At 45.0% G+C, this 21,599-nt stretch overlaps 1 protein-coding gene across 1 annotated transcript in view; it reads right to left on the bottom strand.

Moving 5' to 3' along the window:
- Nucleotides 1-2,078: 2,078 nt before the first annotated feature.
- LOC144138090 (4-pyridoxate dehydrogenase-like) overlaps nucleotides 2,079-21,599 on the bottom strand; it is a 156,844-nt gene continuing 137,323 nt past the window's right edge. The window contains exon 11 of the mRNA XM_077670182.1: nucleotides 2,079-2,299. Coding sequence (XP_077526308.1) covers nucleotides 2,137-2,299 — 163 coding nt within the window. The 3' untranslated portion in view covers nucleotides 2,079-2,136. The remainder of the gene's footprint in view (nucleotides 2,300-21,599) is intronic.

The following is a 21,599-nucleotide window of genomic DNA, read 5'->3' as shown; positions in this document are numbered from 1 at the left end:
TCATCTGCTCTCCCCAAAAATTTGAGCTTCTCGTTATAACACCAAGCAGAAAAAAGAGCGAACCACCTGCCATAACCCTCACCGTCGGCGACACCGACATCAAACCTAAAATCAAGTGCGGATCCCAGGCTTCCTCAGCCAAGAAAACGGCAAGGTAAGGGCGGCTGTCACCGCCAAACTCAAAACGACGCCGGATAAGATCGTGCACATGATTCGGCGAGTAACCAATCGTCAAAGGGGACTCAAGGAGGAAGACGCACTTCGGCTGGTTCGAGCCTTTGTAATATCCCGAATAGTATAGTCAGCCCCACTACAACTCTCAAAAAAGTTATCGACCAACTCGATGACCAACTCGATGCAATAATAAGAAAAGCTATCGAACTGGCCCTGGGCATCTCCGTCCATTCCTCCACCGAAACCCTCCTGGAAATGGCCAAGCGCAACACCGTCCTCGAGCTAACAGAGGCTCATATCTCCAACCAACGAATCCGACTCTACCAGACCCCAGCGGGACGAGGCGTCGTAGCCAAAATCGGATGGCAGTTAGCCTACCACCAAGCCAAAGGACCCATACCCACGATCCGGGCCACCATCATCGAAAGTGAATCAACCCCCTAGAACATGAACCCCAATTTCAACAACGCTTACCGAAAGGCCAAAGTTAAAGCCCTGGCCGAACTCCTGGACAAAAACGACAGGATCTGCTATAAAGATGCCTTACTCCCCACAGGCTCTACATAGGTAACAAAAGCCATCACGACAATTTACAAGCCCATCTGCCACGCTTCCCTCGTCACACCTCCTCCGAAGAGGCCGAGGAAGTGGCCATAACGATAGCCCTTACTCAACCTAGCACCAAGACCATCATCACTCACTGCCAGAGAGCATACAGCAACTACAGAAAAGGGTGAGTGTCTCTCACAGCGACACGCAATCTCCAAAAGACACTCTAAATCCCAAAACCGAGCTTATATGGGTCCCAGCGCAATACAAGTCGAGGGCAATGAGTTCGCCCATCAACAGGCCCGCGAAGCTGCCCTCCGGGCCGAGGAAACTGCGCAACAACCCATCACTAGCTACCGCGAAATACTCAGACACTACAGTGAGGTTATCGCACATCCCCCCCCTCACTACTCCATAAATCGACAAGAACAATGCATCTATCGGCAAATTCAAGCTGAGTCCTTTCCACACCCTCTACTTCGAAACAAAATTTACCCAGCTCGATACGACTATCTGCAAACGACTCGGCATGCTCAGCCACGTAATTGGAGAGTGCGACTTTTCCAACATCGTCCCAACTCCCCTTCCCCCGAAAGGCAACGCCTTACTTGAGCGATGGAAGACTTTGCTGCTCAGCCCCACCCTGGAGGACCAGACCCTACTGAGCGCCAGGGGCCTGGAGGCCCGAACAGCATATGGAGCCCATGAAGAGGACCCTACTCCATCTGGTGCCTAACGGCGCCAGCACTTTTAAATTAATAAAGTCTCTCTTCTCTCTCTCTCTCTCTCTCTCTCTCTCTCTCTCTCTCTCTCTCTCTCTCTCTCTCAAGATTTTCAATACAACAAGTTGGACCTCAATCCAACAAAAAATTTCTCGTAGAACTCAGTGTCAGCTTACGGGCTCTGAATGCAAGACACTGGCGCAGTATTTGTTTTAACAATTCCTTACCTGCTACATCTTTGTTTTTTACCCAAATTACCTTGACCAGCTCCATTTCTTCTACATACGTGGCGTCACGTTCAGTGCCATGGGGAACGCCGTATTTTACAAGCGGAGATTGCGCAGTGGTAGTTTATTCGGCTACTACCATAGAGGTCCGGGCTCAAATCTAACAAATTACACATGCGTTGTTTTGTTTATACTTTACAGCGGCGGCCATCTTCATTAACAGAAAATAACAGCGACGGTTTTTCGCAGCATGGAGCACTTTACAGCACACCATACCGGCAAATAATAAACTGGGTGAAATGTCAGGAAAAGTATACATTTATTTTTTTCTTGTTTTTACAAATCCGTCTATCTGGCGGAGCCAAAAACAGCGGAGCAATGTCTGACAAAAACATTTATTTGTTTTTCTCACTATTGTTGCACAGGCCATCGTGGTCTCAGCAGTTGCATAGAAACCGTTATTTTTACCTATATTTTATTCCCTCATCCTCAGCCTTTGCGTCTTGAATAATCATATCGGCCGCCTTGGCGGCAATCATCATAACAGGGGCATGAGTGTTTCCGGACGTAATGACTGGCATTACAGAAGCGTCAACAACTCGTAGTCCGCTTATGTTTCCTTTCACTCTGCGTTCGGAAGGGAATAGAAAGGTGAGTTTAGTAAACATAATATGGAAAACAGGGAACACTTATTCAATTGGTAACGTCCAATGCAAACTGTGCTAACTGGCAAAACTTCTTTGTTGGCAGAAGAAAGAAGTTAACAATGATTAAACCACAAGGTTCCTGGGAAGACCTTCATGAGAGTTGGCAATACATTCGTTTTTAGCATGTTACTATTCGCATAAGAAACATAAAGATGGTCATTGCTCGCACGGTAATATTTCCAGTTAAACCATTAGATTTTAAAGTGATGATCCAATAAGAATATAGATATGCAAGAGGAAGCATTTTAAGGAGTCCATTAAAGGCTTGCACTTTCAAATTTCACAAAGTTGTATTTTGTACTCAGGTCACCTTTAGTATCTACGGAGGAACCCGTCTTAACTGGCCGCTAATGTGTTAAGAAATATTTGTATATTCACAAAATCACGCCCTTTAATGCTGTTTGCAGTACGGTCATTACGTAAGGGGTAAGTTCTAAGCACAGCTGGCAGATATGAATAACTAGAAGCTGTAACTTGACGTCTGAACCAAGGACACCGTCCTTAACACACCTGCCCGGTATTTTACACCTTTGCTGAGGCTTCGCGATTCCAAGGTTTAATGCATCATCTGGATTTTTAATAGCGAAGCTGTTGAGCAATCGTTTGTGTATGGTGTCCGCAATTAAAAATACCAGGAAAATGACGAGCGCTCGTGCACGCGTGCTCGAGCGCACGTTCGTCGAGCTCAGCATGCCCACTTAGGCAAATCGGTCAATATTGGCAAAAAAAAAAAAAAATCCAGCGTTCGCCGCACGCCTCGAGTGGACCTTCGTCAAGCCAAGCGAACCCACTTAGGAAGCCAGGCCAACATTACCCACAAAAAAAAAAAAAAACAGCGTTCGCCCTATCGTGGCAACACCCCCCCGTGCTTCGAGGGCTCGGCCGTGCTTCGAGGGGCTCGGCGTGCAAAGCATGCTCTAGAAGGGATAAGTCGCGCTTGCAGAGTGGCGTATACGAGAACATCGACAAAAATGACGAGCTCACTCTGGCCTTGCTCAGCATAAGGTCATTGAAATGTCTTGCCGCCGGCGTCAACCACTACACGAAAAAGATACTAAAAGTTAACTTTGTGTTCGTCAATGATCCCCTTCAACACCTTCGCCATTCAAGACTCGCGCGTGAGTGCAAGCTTCCCTTAATTTTTTTATTTCTCCATTTCCTTGTTTTCGGCTGAAAATGTGTTTTTTGCATATGTTTTGTTTTTGGCGTTAGCGGTTGGTCTGTTTTTGGCTGAAAATGTGTTTTTTGCATATGTTTTGTTTTTGGCGTTAGCGGTTGGTCTGTTTTCACACTTTTTTAATCCGGATTCACGGTCTTCTTTCTTGAATTTTTGTTGCTCTGCCTTTTGCGGGGGCATTTTATAAAACACTAATCTGTGGTTTCATCAGTGCATTTTTGTAATTCCTGTTCAATTTTTGGTACTTTTTCATGTTTTAAAATCCCCTGGGACCAATTGTCATTTAGGCTAGCATAGCAATCTAGTGTGTTAAATGCGCCACTTCTGCATTTTTGCGGAAATGCAGGGTGTGACAGGATTTAGGATGTCGTGGTAGTGGGGTAAGTATACGTGGCCTTAAAAATCTTGTAAATGTATTAACAATGTAGCTTACTGAATTTGCACCAAAAATGCGTGATTGGGCAACCCCACAAAAAATAATCACTATATTAGCGTAAATAAAGATAAGTGGTCGAAGAGGATTTGAAAAAAACACGATATTGAAAAATTCGAAACTAAACCAAGCAGATAAAAATATGTATCTTATACATCCCCCTCATTGAACTGAAATAATATGCACACCTCCGTCTAACGACGACGATGTTTGAATGCGAAGCTTACTCGTGAGGAACTTCTTCGTTGTCGTCTGAGTTTGAACTTGAAGTCCTCGAAAGGTTGGAACTCGCACGCAGCTTGGACTTTTCATCATAGAAGCTTTGAGTTCGAGAACTCACCATTTGATTTCGCACAAAGAACGGTTAATGTTCAACTATCGTCGTGGTTAGACGGCGGGGTGCACGATTTTGGTGTATAAGTTTGGTGTATAAGTCAATGCACCCCTTTCCAAATTCAAACTGCTTCGAACGTCTCGGTATGACGCAGTCGGGTAGACGTCGACTTTATAATGCGAGCGACCCAGGTTCGATTCCGACCACGGGGAGCGTTTTTTTTCATGGGCGCTATCCTCGACAATCGTTATCGTCAAAGCAAATTGGCTTTCCGGCAGCGCGTTTGTGGTGCGCACGGATGCAATCAGTAAGACATAGTAATCTCAAAGAAAACAAACCGAAAGGCAAAATATAACATTGTAACGCGCTGGTTTTCAGGAAAATGCTATATTGGTGAACCCAACGCAATTAATTGTAATAGCGAGAAGGCAGGTAATTGGACGGTGGCGTTTTTAAAATAAGGAGGAGGAGGAGGGGGAGGATGAGGAAGAGGAGGAAGAGGGGGAATAGGAGGAGGGGTAGTTAATTTTATTAATTCGAGCATTAGGTGCTCATATCTGGGTACCCGTCTAGTAGGCGGTTTCCTCTTTTCCAGGGTACACCCTGTCCGGCGATGGCCAAGAGAAGTCGAATGGTCAGCCGGGCCACCAACTGCTCGTATGCGCTTTGGGGATTAGGAGACGAAGCGGGGTTTGTTGGCACCCCCAATCGGATGGTAAAGGGTGCCAGGGGGACGTATTTGCAACAGGCGAAGTTGAGGATGGGGTACATGGTATGAAGTAGGGTATTGTGGGTGTATGAATTCATCTGTAGCCGTGGGAAGATGGTACCTTTGGAGCTGGATAAGTGTGGGTGGGGTGAAACAAGACAAAAAAGAAATAAATAAAAAAAGTCGTATCGTAAACACCTCTTCTATAAAGAAATACAAAAATAGAGAAGACCAGAGAAAATGAACCGATATACGAATAAAAAATCGTGAAAAATTACCAGCCGTGTAAAGCTCTGCACCTGCGCAAAATACCTAACGGGATAACTAAAACATTTATTCTTTACAATGGGGTGGATCGAGATGGTTGGTGGAACGACGCTTTTAAAACAAAAAATACTTATCAAGAACAACTTAAAAACAACAAGCAAGAAATAACGAGATGAAAAATATGTCCACTCAATAACGACAAATTATGAGCAGCGAAAAAAAAAACTGAAATCAGAATTACAAAAGCCTCAAAAATTAACAACCGTGTGACGCACTGCATTTTCACAAAAATGAATTCGGCAAATTTAACACATATAGCGGGCACAGTATACCAAACTGAGATGATTCGCCGGAATGAATTTAATTACTAAATGCCAAAAAGAGAATAGTTGTTAAAATTCCAAAAGTACGGTAACCAAATAAACAAAATGTGTGGTTTCGCTTTGAATAGGTTTTTTCATGAATGCAGGGGGTTAAACTTGGGTCTGTTTTTACAATTTTTTATCCGTATTTCGGTTCGTTTTCTTTCGGCATTTTTATTTTTATTTTTTTATTTTTTTGCTCAATAAACGTTTTTCCACCGCCACTCCCACCACCACCACTTCATTTGTTAGGGCGACAACGCATCGCCCAAACAAAATGAAAACGAAAATAAATACCCGTAAGAAGACGCCGAAATACGAATTTAATATAGTTATAAAGGACCTACAGCATAAAGGCTCGCATTTGCACAAAACGCTTAATTTGCGAACTAAACACATTTATTACTTGTAACATCGTACAAAGGGATAATAAATACCAAAAGTAACAAAAAGAGAAATTTAAGAACCCTAACATGGCGTACGATTCTTAAACACGCTCTGTCAAAACAAACACAAAAAGAATAAGTCTGAAGGATACAACAAAATGAAAATAAAAAATACGAAAGTGAACCAACCGTGCAAGGCTCTGATTTTTCACCAAAATGCATAATAGGTTAATTTACAACCGTGAATCATTAGAGTAGCACAAATGGAGATAATTGATCGAATGGAATTTTAAAAATCCAAAAGTTTAAATAGATTACAAAACCCAAAAAATCAAAACTGGGCATTTTATGCGTCGGCCGCTTTATAGGTTGAAAGTGGTGGTGGTGGTGGCGGTGAAAAAACGTATATTGAGCGAAAAAAACATGGCCAAGCCAAAAAATAAATGTCAAGCGAAAGGAAACGGAAAAATTAAAAAATTGCGGAAAAAATCTAGCCCATTAAAATAAAAAATTGTAAAAACAGACAAAAGGTTATTCCCTGCATTTGCACAAAAACGCGTCACTGGCGAACTTAACAAATTTATTCGTTCTAACAGCGCAAATGGCGATAATTTGTAGAATGGAATTCAATAACCAAAAATATACATAAAGAATATTTGTGAACAATTATATAAACACACTAATGAAATCACAAATATGTACCTTGTCCACTGCCCTCAAATACCATTAGCAGAATAAAAAAAAACTCCGAGAAACAAGCCTAAATACTAACAAAAATTTGTGAGAACAAACCGATCGTGCGAAGTCCTACATTTGCGCAAAACTGCATTATTGGCAAACGTCAACTGTATCTGTTACACCAGCGTAAAGTAATTTGTCGAATTCAGTATTTAATACTTGGAAAAAAAGACGCAAGCAGAACAATAAAAATACAACACTGACTTGCACAATAAAATGTATCTTATACAACGGCCTTACAAGCCGTGCAAAACTACATAGCCCCGAAGTACAATACAATACAAAACATTAACAGAAAACACTAATACGAAATCTTGATACTGGACCAGCCATAAAACGATCTAAATTTTCCATGATCTATATTTTATAACCTCAATACACGGCAATGGCAATGTAGATAATTCTACAAACGAGGTTTTATTACAAAAAAATATCAAAGCAGAGAATTACAAAACGATCCAAGAAAAGCAGAAATTTGTATCTTATATACATCGCCTTTACAAAACGAGCGAAAAAAAATCAAGACCACCGAAAAAACAAACCGGAAACTAATAATAATCGTGAAAACTGACCGACCGCCTAATGCCGTGCACTTGCACAAAATATATATTTGGCAACGCTGTGGGTGTCCGAAACTTCTTGCTCGTTTACCCCATCAACATTCTGGGCTATGACGACAGCTTATATAATTATGTAGATTTAGCGCGTTGCTAGCAAGAAATCAAGCAAGCTGGAAAACATGTATGGTTTTCTGCGTTCGGAAGCGCTTCGCACACACTCCGGCCGTACATGTCGGTACGGCCAATGAAGCGGCTCGAACCACGCATGCCGCCGCAGCGACCGCTCATGGCTGCTGTTCAGACACAAAGCAATCGCGAAAAACAAGGTAAACGTGCAAGAGAGTGGAGCATAGTGTGGCGAAAAATTAGGCTAGAGATTGTCATCTGGGGTTATTTGGAAAGCGGTGATCAAATTTGTGCCTCGATGCGAAGCCCACACTTGTCTTGGGGACTGGGCGCAGTGGCTGGTCGACGGCGGCACCTGCACCTGCCCGAGAACGCAATGCGGCGAGGGGCAGACCAATGGCGCTACCTGCGCGCAAGGATGAAGACAGCACCCGATCGCTGCAATGGCAACCAACGCGAAAATAAAGTTCCACAGACGAGAAACGGGATGATAGCGCGGTTAAAAACTGCTAAGAACTGTCATTCGCAATGGAAGAGCAGCGACGAAACTCTGCATTGATGCTAATCCTAATGTTTCTAACATCTAGCTGTTGGGGAAGACGCTCTTCTAAAGCTCGTCGCGCGCGAGCGCGTTGCGCTTAGGCTCCCTAACTTTTGGAGGGGCGCACAATGCTCGGTTCGCCTATTCTAAAACTTCGTATCTGCGCCAATTCAAACCCTAACATTCTGCTGACCGGCCACGGAGCGACCCGGCACCAACACCAGCGCGCGGCGCGGCGACCGGCAGCGGCCGCAACGCTGTTGCCTGCGCGCATAAATCGCAGCCCACCGCAGCCCATGTCTTTTACCACCTGCCCGAAAGTAAAAACAAAGTTACAAATGCGAGAAAGGGGATGCTGGTGGTTTGAAAAATTATGTTTTAATAATTGTAATTAGCCCTGGTACTGAAAGCGGTGATCCAATATCTGCACAAGTTCCCTGCCTACGAGAAACCGAAATCAGCTAGGAGTCGCTGGGGGAGAACCCCTTTCTAAAGCTCGCCGCGAGCGAACTTGTGTTTACACTTCCCTCAGACTCTCCTCCTACTGTAGGTAAAGATTGTGTGCGTTAGGGCTTTCTTGCCCGTATTTGAACGGAAAAAGGAAAGAAATAATGTTCCCTACAAAACTAAAAACAACCTAAGTAAAAATGGGAACACGGGAACAGAATAAGCTCTTCAGGCAGACACCACACCGCTGCCGCTTTCGAATATGACGAAGTCTAGCGCCGGCTAATTGCGAAATGTAGCCACGGCTTTGACCATGCCCCCGGACAGGGGTCGTTTTCTTTTTTGACAAAAGAAGGTGGTTTGGGTGTATTTAGAAATTAAATAACCATGATTTTCGATTTCAGCGTCACGAAAACTGTAAAGTAGTGCACCCCAAAAAAACGTTTTTTGAAAAGCTCTCCAGCAGTCCTTTAAAAGGGTCATTCAGACGAAATACGTTTGTTTTATTCGAAGTATTTCGTGGTTTATAGTGCCCCCAGCGCTTTTCCGGAAGCAAATGAAGTCGTATTCACTGAGAAAGTAATCAATTTAGGTTACAATATTGAATCTCCCGCCAAGTCATGTGTTTTCGAGACGTCAGCAATGAAGTCATAAGTGCGCTTATTCAAACGAACATCCACTGCGTCATTCGGCTCTGTACCCTTGCTTGCCGTCAGTCCTCCCAGATGGCGTTACCATAATCAGCCACGGACCGGTGTCCACCATTGCTTTGTTTTTGTTACAGTAGAAATTAATCGTTTCGCAAAACATGGGGTATCCTGGGTCACGTACGACAACGTCGCTTACGCCAATCGGCCAGTGCGTGTAAGACAAGTTCAAAGTGGCGGACTGCTGTGCAGCTAAAACAAGCATAATGCACCCAATACCAATAGCAGTGTGCATCGGTACTTCTATGTTTACGTGCATTTTCGTAACTTTCATTGTTTACCCCACCATTCTTGCCGCTGAAAAATGAACATTTAACCGCAAATAGGTAATTCGGCAAGCTTACAGGCCGTGCCTAATTTGCGTTTGCTTTTGCCAGCCTCAGCCAATCGCACACCTGGGCTCATATGACATCATAGGTTCTGTTGTGGGAAATGAGCCAGTGGGTCGCATGGCTATTCTTTTTTAACGGGATAGCGTTATTAGGCTCATTTTTCGATTTTCCAGTGGCTCCTAGCGGTCTGCTATCAGCCGTGCTCATCAGGTGTCCACGGAAATGCATCACCACTGCTAACCAGAAGCTATGACTGAGGCAGCACGATTACAGGGCTCCGCCGAACCTTTAATGTGGCTCCACGGCAAACGAAGTTTGGAAAGGAGGACAATGATACAACGTCGGATACGAAAGAAAGGACACGCGTTTTGCAGGTTACGCGCCTGTGCGGTGAAGTTTGTTCTATGCCCAGTCTGGGGTAGCATGCTAGGTAGACAGAGTCTCCAGCCGTGCCCGCAATTTCCACAATCACTCCAAATCGTGTTTCCACCAGAAGATCATCAAAGATATAAATTTCGGGTAATTCATGCCCCGAAGCTACTCGTGGGCTACGAGGCGTGTCGCAGTACAAGTCTCCGGAAGAATTTCGACTTCAGGATCTTTGACGTGCCCCGAAATTTCGACGCACTGGCGTTTTTGTTTTCTGCTTCCATCAGAAAAACGGCCGGCGCGGCCGGGAATTGAACCCCCGCCCTTGCGCTCAGCAGCGCAACCCCTTACCCACTGAGCCACCGCGCTGTGTTGTCCACCGGGACTTATGCCGGCACCAACAGTGGGTGACCAAACTAAAGCAGGGGACAAAGGATTAACTCCTGTCTCTCAGAAATCAAAGAAAGCTTGCATTATAAGCCGAAAATAGCTAAAACAAACCCCCGCTATAAAGCACTAATCACATAGGTTTTCAAAATACTTTTCAATTTTCCCACGGTTATGTCTCGGCTGCAAGATCGGTTTGGTAAACGACAGATGGCGCCTCACGGCCAAGTTAAAAATCGCCCCAGAAAACAGCCACGTAAGAATTCTCGGCGGGGTTCTTGACAAGCGGGTATTTATCAACTCACAATAGTCAAAAACATAAAACTTTAACCAATTATTGCCCACAAGCAAAACGTGCAACTAAGAGAAGAGCTAGAAAAAGAGAAAAGAAACAATAAGACTCACGCAACCACTGATCATTACCAGTACATTGCAGATCCTGCCGTACCACAAATTTAGCCCCACCAAAGAAAGTGAAAGAAACACCATCGTTAGGATAGCAGCCTCGCAATTTTGACCGTTAGACGAAATAACAAAGGGCAGACCACCACGGTAACAAAATGAACATGCATAGGCGGGTCTAGAAGAAGGGGACGGCGATTTACTCGATGGATGAACAAAAAAAATCCCGCCATCTCCACGAAGTGAATGATGATGAGAGGGGCGAAGCCAAAATGCTTATCGGTAAAACCGTGAAGCATTCGCCCACATATCACATAATGAGTCGACTCGTCAAGCTTTCCACCACTCCGTTGACAAGCGCGTCGACGACGTCGATGTTTGTGGTTATTATTTAGGGCTTGTTTGGGACGATGTGAATCTCCATGGGTAAGTTGGCGAATTCGGTGTGTGACATTTACCCGCCTTGGCCGTCGCCTTCTGCAGAGCATCTTGTGTCGCGTACCCCCGGTACGTGTCTTCAGCTCGTAGGCGATGACCGACAACCTTTTCTTCTTCATCTCTTCCTTGTTGGGTAGCAACGAACGCGTTGAACGTTTTGACCTCTTCGGCCAATCTTTGGTTGGCCAATCCCTAGGGGAATCCTGCCCCAATCATCATCATTCCGCCGTGTACGGCAGCAACGAGGAACGGGACCAGGCCCGAGAAAGAGTCTTGAGCTCACAGGCGACGAACGACAACCTCTTCTTCTTCTTCTTCTCCTCCTTGTTGGGTAGCAACGAACGAAGTGGACGTTATGACCTCTTAGGGCAATCTTTGGTTGGCCAATCCCTGGGGGGGGGGGGGATCCTGCCACAATCATCATCAATCTTTCGAATGAAGAAAACTTGGGTTTTGTCTGCATGGCCCATTTTAGTTTTCGAGGTGGTTCCGAATTTTCGGTCGGGTTCTTTGTTTGTGCTTTTGGTTTTTTTTAGCTTGCTATTTTACTTCTCAGGGGCTGGGAAAAGGTCGATTTCATGTAGCGGACTAGCACAATACCCAAAGCGTTCCCTGCGAACTCTCCGGATTGTGTACCCCCACGGATTGCACTCCACAATGAGGCGCCACCGCCCAACGCAGCTGGAACCCGCGTTTCTAGATACCGTTTAGATAGATATAGATAGATTTAGTAACCTCGGCTGCAACGTGCCCTCAGTCACCCCGATAAAGCGACCAAGCTGGTTCCCAAACCTCCGGTTATTATCATGAGTGCTTTTTGTTTGGAGTTTGAGATTTTATTCTTTAGCAACTGCAAAAAGGCCAATTCATCGAGGAGCCGTCGTATCAAGCGGATTGCACCGCGACGTGCTCGAAATCGTTAACAAAATATTGGGATGGGCGCGACCGAGAGGTGTTTCCCCCATCATCATATTTGGAGCCCCACGGTTTGTGGCTGGTGTGCAGCGTGGCTGACATGGTGTTATATTTAGGGCCGCATTCTGAGCCCCTCCTCAATTCAATTTGCTCTCTCTACTCGGCTGAGGGGAAGATTCCGCAATGTTTATTCACGGCAAAATCGATTTCAAGGAGCTTCTCTACTGGAACTTTGAGTGGAGGAAGGACTAGAATAACAGGGTAAGACACCGATTCTCTCCACGCATGTAGATGTGATGTTTTACTCAAGCGCTTTCTCCTCCAACATTTGAGAACCTCCTTCAATACAGATTTGCTCCACCATTCGCTAGCGGCTGCACTCGGCGTAGCTCCCGACCATGACAACCCAATCCCAGCAATATCCGCCGAGAAGCCCGAACCTCCCGTCTTGTACTCGGCTAATTTCGTTAAAACTCCAATATCGTCTTAGTGGCAGATGTGTAGTGAAATATTCATGTGTAGAGTACGAAAGGAAATGATGGCAGACTGGACAAACGTCCACAGCTTGTGCTTGACCAGGGGTCCTTATCCCGGGAAATTTACCTTATTTTTTCATCTCCCTACCCTCGATACACATGTAACGAATACTGGAGAAATGACGGAAATTGACCATGTATTTATTTTAAACGCAAAAAGGCTTGGAACACCGCATGCTTTTTGGCTTGTGAAATGTCCATATACAGAAATTTTCATGATGATGTCTCTATAGACAAACTGGTGCAGACATCTTTCTGAATGTCGAGGCCGGCCATTTTTTCTCACATTGAACACCACACTTCCCGGCACAATTTTTGAATTAGCGCATTTATGCTTCAAAAACCAGCCCGAATTCTGTTTATATGCCGCAACAGCACCTGTTTACCGCTCAGCCTTCCTTCTTCGGATTCCGCCTGTGGTCCCGTAAGCGAAATCGGTTTTGTGTGGGTTCCTATAGATTCACCTGAGCCACGGACCTAAACGAAGCAGCTGATTGCCTTGCTCGTATTGCCTTTAAATGGTCCTGTCCTTGCTGGGCGTCCTCCTACAAGCCCGCATGACGTCTGCACAATTGAGCTGGCTCAGTTGGCTGTGAAGTTTTTGAGTGCTTCTGACTGCCTTGACATCTATAATTTCCGGCATTCTTGCAAGCACCCTATCTCTTGATCACGACTGCGCAATGTAGCACTTAGCTGCTGCTGCATATCGACCTTCAATTTTCACCTTCGTCGCTCTAGCATGGCACATACCCTGTACTGTCTTGGTGACTGCCTGCTTAGCTGCTAAGGGTTTCTTGTCGCTTCATGCGCGACACAAATCGCTCCTCTTTACTGTTTTTCTTATTCCCGGTGACTGATTTGCCTTCATTTCGGACATTGTACGTTAAAAGAGATACGTGTTTTTAAAACCAGCCAGCATTACAAAACAATACTATAAAACATTTATTATTACATTACTACTATTATTATTATTACATATTATTTTTTTGCACATAATGTTGTTGAGTAGCGTCAAAAACATCCTTTTACCTGAAAAACACGATTTTTTATCTGGCCCTTCAATTACTACGAATCTTGTTTGTTTTATGTTATTTGCCTCGGAAGCAGTGCGTGGACGGGGTCAGCTCGATACCGTCTACTGTAAACTTAGCAAAGCGTTTGACGTGGTTGACCATTCATTTCTTGTGCATAAACTATCAAAACTATCTACTAATAACATTCTCGATTGCTTCGTGTCGCTACTTAGCAGCTATCGTAATAATTGGCCGTGTTCCGTCTCTGTTAATGCTAAGGAATCTGATGCTTACTATGCTACGAGTGGTGGGCCTCAGGGATCTGTTCTGGGGCCCCTTTTGTTTTTTTTTGTTTTTTAATAATGTCTCAGCCTCTATAAACCACTCTTTTGTTCTGTTATATGCTGATGAGGTCAAAATAGTCAAAGACGTTTCTAGCCCTCAAAATTGCATGGCTCTCCAATCCGCTGATGCTGTTAGCAACTGGTGCTTCGCAAATAAACGTGCTCTGAGTGGCACTAAAACGAAGGTTTCGTCCTACACTCATAAAACACACCCCATTATTTGTGGAAGGAGTGCCGCTACCGCGTGTGTCGAACATTTCTGACCTTGGAGTGCTTTTTGTAGTGCGGTAAACGTTTCTGCTCACGTAAATTATATTTCTAAGCGCTCCCTTCGCCGTTTGGGCTTCGTCTGTAGAATATGGAAAGAATTCAACTACCCTGTATCACACCTACAACTATTTGTCTATTGTCCACCCTGTTTTAGAATATGCCTCTTTTGTTTGGAACGGCACGTGACAGTCGAACGATAATATCATTGGCAAGTGCAAAATAAGTTCGTATCAATCCACAAACATCGTTTCTGCCGTTACCACGCCAATGGTTCTGATTATTTTTTTTGTTTCTCATGCTATCTATTGTCTGAGGACAAGGGGAGCTGAAGCTGATCTAATTTTTTTCATTTAAACCTGTTAAAGGGACATCCCTTATCCTTTTATTGAGAATACTAAGGCTCCAACGGTTATTAAACTTGGTAGGTCCAAAATACGCTGTCAACGTGGTCAAAACATGGCCCACAAAATGGCGAATGGATGGTTCAGAGCTGGTCACTAGGGGGTGACGTACGCCACAAAAAATAGCCGACGCCGTAAAGAATGAAAAAGATGTTAGACATTGCCCGTGGGGACGGGAAATTTAAATCTGGCTGGGAATAAAACTTGCGGCCTCCGGAGTGCGAGGCGAGCACGCATCTACAATGCGACCACATATTGTTGACTTAAGCTCGCTTAAATACAGCTATTGCGTGCGTTGTGGGCTTCTACCAGACAGTGTGTTTAACCGCATCCTCGATAAACCGTATTGGTGCGCACCAGAGCACACTCGTGCGCCTTTGTCGCTCAAGAAATAGTACCAGTGCACAGCAGACGTCCTATATGAAGTGGGACGCACTGTAGTGGAGCGGGTTTGAGTTGCCGTGGCACACAGCCTGCGAATCTTCAGAGCTACAGGATGCCGTCTTGAGGTAAATTGCGATGGCCGCCAGAAAGGCGACTGCCTCTCGGTCCACAGCAGCGATGGCATATCCGCGCATGCTTGCAAAGGCAAAAAAATGTCTTTATACTGCTGAAAACAGTGTTTTGTTTGCGATTTGATTAGACAGCGAATGCGCGGGCTTAACACAGGCGTGAATGACGGCCACACACTGCAAATGAGCACTGGAACCAATGTTCAATATATAAAATTGGTTTACTACAAAGAAGGCAGCAGGGCCAGTTAGTGGGAGAAACTATCGGAAATTTACATTTGCTTTGTTAGATTGAATTACAAGCGCAGTCACGGGAGTGCTTACATCTGCCATCCTCAATTTACCAGTTCGGAAGCCCGCAGTCAGACAACAGAGTGCCTTCGGAACGGGGGTACCACAGAAATACATAGGAAAATCGAGCGCCGAAACGCGTCGTGGGCAATTCGTGGACGGTGCAAGGCTGGTAACTGAGCAGACCAATTCTGAAGGGCCCACATGTTGCGCCGCAGCCTACGGGTGGAGCATGCATAGCAGCACTCGCGTTGGTATGACTCTAAGTAGAGGAAAAGCAGCGTATCGACACCTGTTTAGTAGCGGTACAGTCCGGCATATGTGAGTGATGTAAATTTATATCATCGGTAAGTTTCAATAAGTACCTGTTTGTAGTAGTGTTGTGTCATATTAGGCTGCTCATTGCCACTTTCTTTGGTTTTTCTGAGTTGTTTTGATAGCCCAAGAGATTGGCGTTCTGGTGTTTTGGTTTGGTTTTGGAAATGGCATGCGGTTTAAGTTTTGACATTCCCTGTAATTTTAAAATATGTTTCCTTATTTTTTATTCTTCAAAATTTTGTTCGACCAATTATCTTCATTTATGTTAGTACGGCTATTACATTTAAAACTTTCGCGCAATCTGCGTTATTGTGGGACAGCGAACTACAGGAGAAACTTTCGTGAAATCTACATCATTGTGGAAATGCCATGTGGTATACGTATTGACATTTTCCGTAATTTTTAAATATCTTTTTTTTTGTTTTCGGAATCTCGTTCGACCAATTATCTCCCTTCACGTTATCACAACAATTACATTTTTATGCTGCTCATTGCCACTTTCTATGGTTTTTCTTAGTTGCTGTGATAGCCCAAGAGATTGGCGTACTGGCGTTCTGGTTTGGTTTTGGAAATGGCATGCGTATACGTTTTGACTTACTCCGTAATTTTAAAATATTTTTCCTTTTTTTATTTTTTCAAAATTTCCTTCGACCAATTATCTCCATTTATGCTAGTACGGAAATTACATTTAGAACTTTCGCGCAATCTGCGTGATTGTGGGACAGCGAACTACAGGAGGAACTTTCGTGAAATCTACATCATTGTGGAAATGCCATGCGGTATACGTATTGACATTTTCTGTAATTTTTAAATATCTTTTCTTCGTTTTCTTTGTTTTTCGGAATCCCGTTCGACCAGTTATCTACATTCACGTTTTTACAATAATTACATTTTTATGTTGCTCATTGACACTTTCTATGATTTTTCTGAGTTGCTGTGATAGCCCAAGAGATTGGCGTTCTGGCGTTTTGGTTTGGTTTTCGAAATAGCATGCGGTATAAGTTTTGATATTCTCCGTAATTTTAAAATATTTTTCCTCATTTTTAAGTTCTCCAAAATTTCATTCGACCAACTATCTCCCTTTATGTTAGTCCGGCGATTACATTAACAACTTTCGCGCAATCTGCGTTATAGTGGGACAGCGAACTACAGGAGGAAATTTCGTGTAATCTGCATGATTGTGGAAATGCCATACGGTATACGTATTGACATTTTCCGTAATTTTTAAATATCTTTTCTTCATTTTTTTTGCTTTTCGGAATTTCGTGCGACCAATTATCTCCATTCACGTTATTACAACAATTACATTTTTATGCTGCTCATTGCCACTTTCAAGGTTTTTCATAGTTGCTGTGATGGCCCAAGAGATTGGCGTTGTGGCGTTTTGGTTTGGTTTTGGAAATGGCATGCGGTATAAGTTTTGATAATCTCTGTGATTTTAGAATATTTTTCCTTATTTTTTAGTTTTACAACATTTCATCGATCAATGATCTCCATTTATGTTAGTACGGCGACTACATTTAGAACTTCCGCGCAATCTGCGTTATTGTGGAACAGCGAGGCGTTACTTGGTTCGCCATTTTCTATATTTATTTCATGCTTTGCCTATTCTTTTAGTTTTTCAGAATTTCCTTCGACCAATAATTTCCATTTTCACTATTATAACGACTGCAGGTGGAACTTTCGCAAAATCTGCATCATTGAGGAAATGCCATACTGTGTACGTATTGACAATTTTCCGTAATTTTTAAATATCTTTTCTTAATTTTTTTATTTTTTTAGGAATTTCGTTCGAGCAATTATCGCCATGCACGTTATTACAACAATTACATTTAGACGTTTCGCGGAATCTGCATTATTGTGGTAATGTAGGGCGTCATAGGGTTCGCCATTTGCCGTAATTATTTTACATTTGTGTTATTTTTAAGTTTTTCGAAATTTCTTCCGACCAAATATCCCCATTTACGTTATTATAACGATTAGATGTGGAACTTTCGCGAACTCTGCTATATTGTGGAAATGGCATGCGGTATACGTTTTGACAGTTTCCGTAATTTTTAAATAATTTTTTTTATTGTTTAGTTTTTTAGTTTTTCAAAATTTCACTGGACCAGTTATGTCCATTTACGCCATTATAGCGAGTACAGAGGAACTTCCGCGATATCTGCATTTTTGTGGAAATGCAGGGCGTCACAAGGTCCTGGTTGAACACACACACACACACACACACACACACACACACACACACACACACACACACACACACACACACACACACACACACACACACACACACACACACACACACACACACACAGACACACACACACACAGACACACACACACACACACACACACAGACACACACACACACGCACACGCACACGCACACACACACACACGCACGCACGCACACGCACACACACGCACGCACACACACACACACACACACGCACGCACGCACACGCACACGCACGCACGCGCGCGCACGCGCACGCACGCACGCACACACACACACACACACACACACACGCACGCACGCACGCACGCGCACACGCACACGCACGCACACGCACACGCACACGCACACACACACACACCCCACAATGGTTCAAATCACCCAATTCACTCACATAATCGGCCAGCTGACCTAACGTCGCCAAGGCCTACGAGAACACGATATTACGAGGCTTGTGAACTCTCTAATATATACTCGCATTCTTTACGCCCTGCCATACGTAAAATTCACGTCATCGCAGCGATCCCAGTTTGAGCGGCTCCTCAGGCCTGCCACCCGCCTGGCTCTAGAGGTACTTAGATACACCCCCCTCGCTAAATTAGAGGCTGCTCAGCCATTCGCGTCACTGTCAGATCAGGTGGATCTTCATTTAGCGGCACAACACACTTGTCTCCAGCTTACTTGGCATGGCTGTCTTCTGCTATCCTCACTTCATTACGATGTATCGTCCTTACCCGTCATTACACCGACATACGCCCCTTGGTATCCCCTCCCTCGCGTAACAGTTCCTACCATTCCAATCAACGTATCCGCAACCTCACATCGAGGACGTCGTCGAGCTCGAATATGCACTCTTCGCCACCGCTAAGATGATCTAACAACAGTTACGTACACAGATGCCTCACTCTCCACCAAAGACGCACGTGGGGTCACAGTAGCTGTTCGTCGTGCCCACCCGCCCCTGCAGAAAAGATACTCGGGTGTTCCTTCCGCCCTGTCTCTCGAGGCTCAAGCAATCACTGACGCCATCTTATTCTTAGCCACTCCCGGTAACCACGTGATTCTCAGCGACAGTCAGGATGCTCTCCGCTTGTTTCAGGAGCAGTTGCTTCCCATCAATATAAGGCGTGCACTTCACTCTCATCTGGCCAAGCACACTGGTACTAGCTACGTGCTGTACTGTGTTCCTGGTCACGCAAGCGTCCCGGGCAACGAGCTGGCGCATCAGCTCTCCCGTGCTCCGTCCCAACCGGGAGACTCGGACACGCCCTGGCCAACCCCTTTCCTACAACCCACGCAGGCGCGACAAGCCCGTCTACATCGACGCCAGACTGTGCACGAGTTAGTCAGCAATAGGCAGACTCTACCGTCTCCATCTCACCTCTCACCCCGGGCAGATGCTTGTCTTATCCGGCAAGCGCAAACGGACAGCCTTCCAACCCCACACATACTACATCGATTAGAAGGCCATCGCAGCCCTGCATGGTGCTCTAAGTGTTCTGGCTTTCCCAACACGCCGCATGTTCTTTGGGACTGTTCCGCTTCGCAACCATCACTCTCAACTCATCTTAAATCCCTTTCACCTCCTCCCTCTTCTCTCCAAGAGTGGCTCGCGCCGCCGGAGGGACCGGACCGAGCGGCCTGGTGACGAGCTCTGGTGGCTCACATTCGTCAGGTCCTCCCGTCTGTATAGAAAATTATTATCCCCTCAGAACCCCGGACTTTGGGGGTCTTTTTTTGTGTGTGTGTGTGTGTCAATAAAGTTTACCAACAACAACAAAAACGATACTTGTGCAAGAAGGCACAGAATGGAGAGCGGTATACTGTCAATTGCTGCGGCGAATCCAGAGTTAGATCACTTTGAGAATATCTGACTTAAAATGTTTTTTTTTTTGCGTGAAGCCTATGGCTCAGGTACACTCGGAGAGTGTCCTGCTGCCTGATTACGCCAAAAATCAAAGAACGTGCAACTGCAATGGTTCCGACGCTCATAGTTCGGAAGCCTAAGAAGGGTGCATGGGCGACAGAGAGCTTGAGTTTCTAAGTGAATTCAAAGCGAATAGTGAAATGATCGAATAATTTTGAATCGAAAGTTCGAATACAGTCGATCCCAGATATATCGAACCCGAATATATCGAATTACTGCGCATATCGAACAGTCCAAAAATCCCCATGAAAATCCTATGCAAAAGTATAGCACTTTTGTATGCGTGTAGTATATACCTCTCGTTCACGCTCACATTCCATATATCGAACGCTGCGCCGCAAGCCCCTGCAAGTGCAATTCTCCTAATAGAGTTGTGGGTGAGGATGATGACTACTCGGGCGTTGCGCCGCTTCGGTGGCCTTCAATAGTTACTAAGAGGCTCTATGCCTTCAATGCCGGCTCGACCTGTTCGATGCGGTAGCGCGGGGATAGCCTCATGACACGGGAACGGGATGCGAAAGGGGAAGGGGAAACCGACGGCAAGCGTTGTGGCCCAGCGGCGCCGCTGCTGGCATGGAAACCGGTGCGGTGTGGTGCGTGTTTGTTTTGTTCGCGGAGGCGTGTCTTCGGAGCCGTGGTTGAAAAAAGTACGAAATAAGTCGAATTGAGCCACAAAGTCGGCCATCATTAGACGGGTGGAGGACAGTGAAAATTCTTATTTGCAGAGGCATTTGAAATTAGAAATTCCCCGCAGCACGTTTGGGTATGACACTGCGCAACAAGCTGACGCAAGGCGAAGGCAGCGCAGCCCGGCCGTTGTGGAGCGTGGCCATTTTGTGTTTCTGCAGCTTGTTCAGCAAAGCACCTTCGTTGCGGCTCCAAACGAGAGGTGTTCGAACACAGAAGACGTCGTTGAGTACCTAGAGAGTGAGAGAGCTGACAGCATTCCCATGCGTCATTCCGGATTCCGCAAGTTGGTAAGTGTTGACGACGGCGTGCAGGCTGTGGCGAATCGCAAAGATGCGGCGTGGATCACCGTTGCCGAAGAAGCGGACTTTATTAGCGACCCTGATGACGTTCCCAACCGCCGAGCTTCAGCGTAATCGTGCCCTTGGTGGCGCAGCGAACGGAGCAGGGCTTTCTCATCTGACTGGCGTTAGTAAGGTGAAGACAGTTTGATCGACTTCATGACGCAGAAGATAAAGCAAGCGAACCTAACGGGCTTTTTTCTTGCTAAATAAAATGCGGTGGTCGTCACGCCGCGTTTCATATTTTCCGCGAATTGTGGAACCGATCGGGAAGCTACGGTTTGTCGTGATCCTGAAAACCTCTCAGTGATGTGTACGGAGTTACCAGAGGAGCTTCAGACTGGCATATTTTATATTTCTAATTATCGATATATCGGACTATTTCACGATCCCCTTGGAGTTCGACATATCCGGGATCGACTGTAGCACACATCACAAATTCAAAATGAGCAAATTGTGAACCGAAGCAGAATTAGAAATCACGCATGCACAACATTTTGTAACACTATTAACAGTTGAGTATTTATTCAGAAATTACATGCCTGCTTTCCTTCACTGTATCCACAAGTTTTCCTGAAGAAATACTAGTTGCCCACATGCTCCAGAAGAAGTAGCTTCTACCGGCTGGTGACAACATTTCCTGTTGTCGAGAACGTTTGTAGACCATGGGAGCACAGGGGCGCCCTAGTAGTCTGTAACTTGTCTGTCACA

Source organism: Haemaphysalis longicornis, unplaced genomic scaffold (genome assembly GCF_048455015.1).
Source record: "Haemaphysalis longicornis isolate Haplotype H1 unplaced genomic scaffold, Haemaphysalis longicornis Haplotype H1 scaffold_5, whole genome shotgun sequence".
NCBI classification, from domain to species: domain Eukaryota; kingdom Metazoa; phylum Arthropoda; class Arachnida; order Ixodida; family Ixodidae; genus Haemaphysalis; species Haemaphysalis longicornis.
The sequence above is the reverse complement of the archived record's forward strand: the minus strand, read 5'-3'. Positions and strand labels throughout refer to the sequence as shown.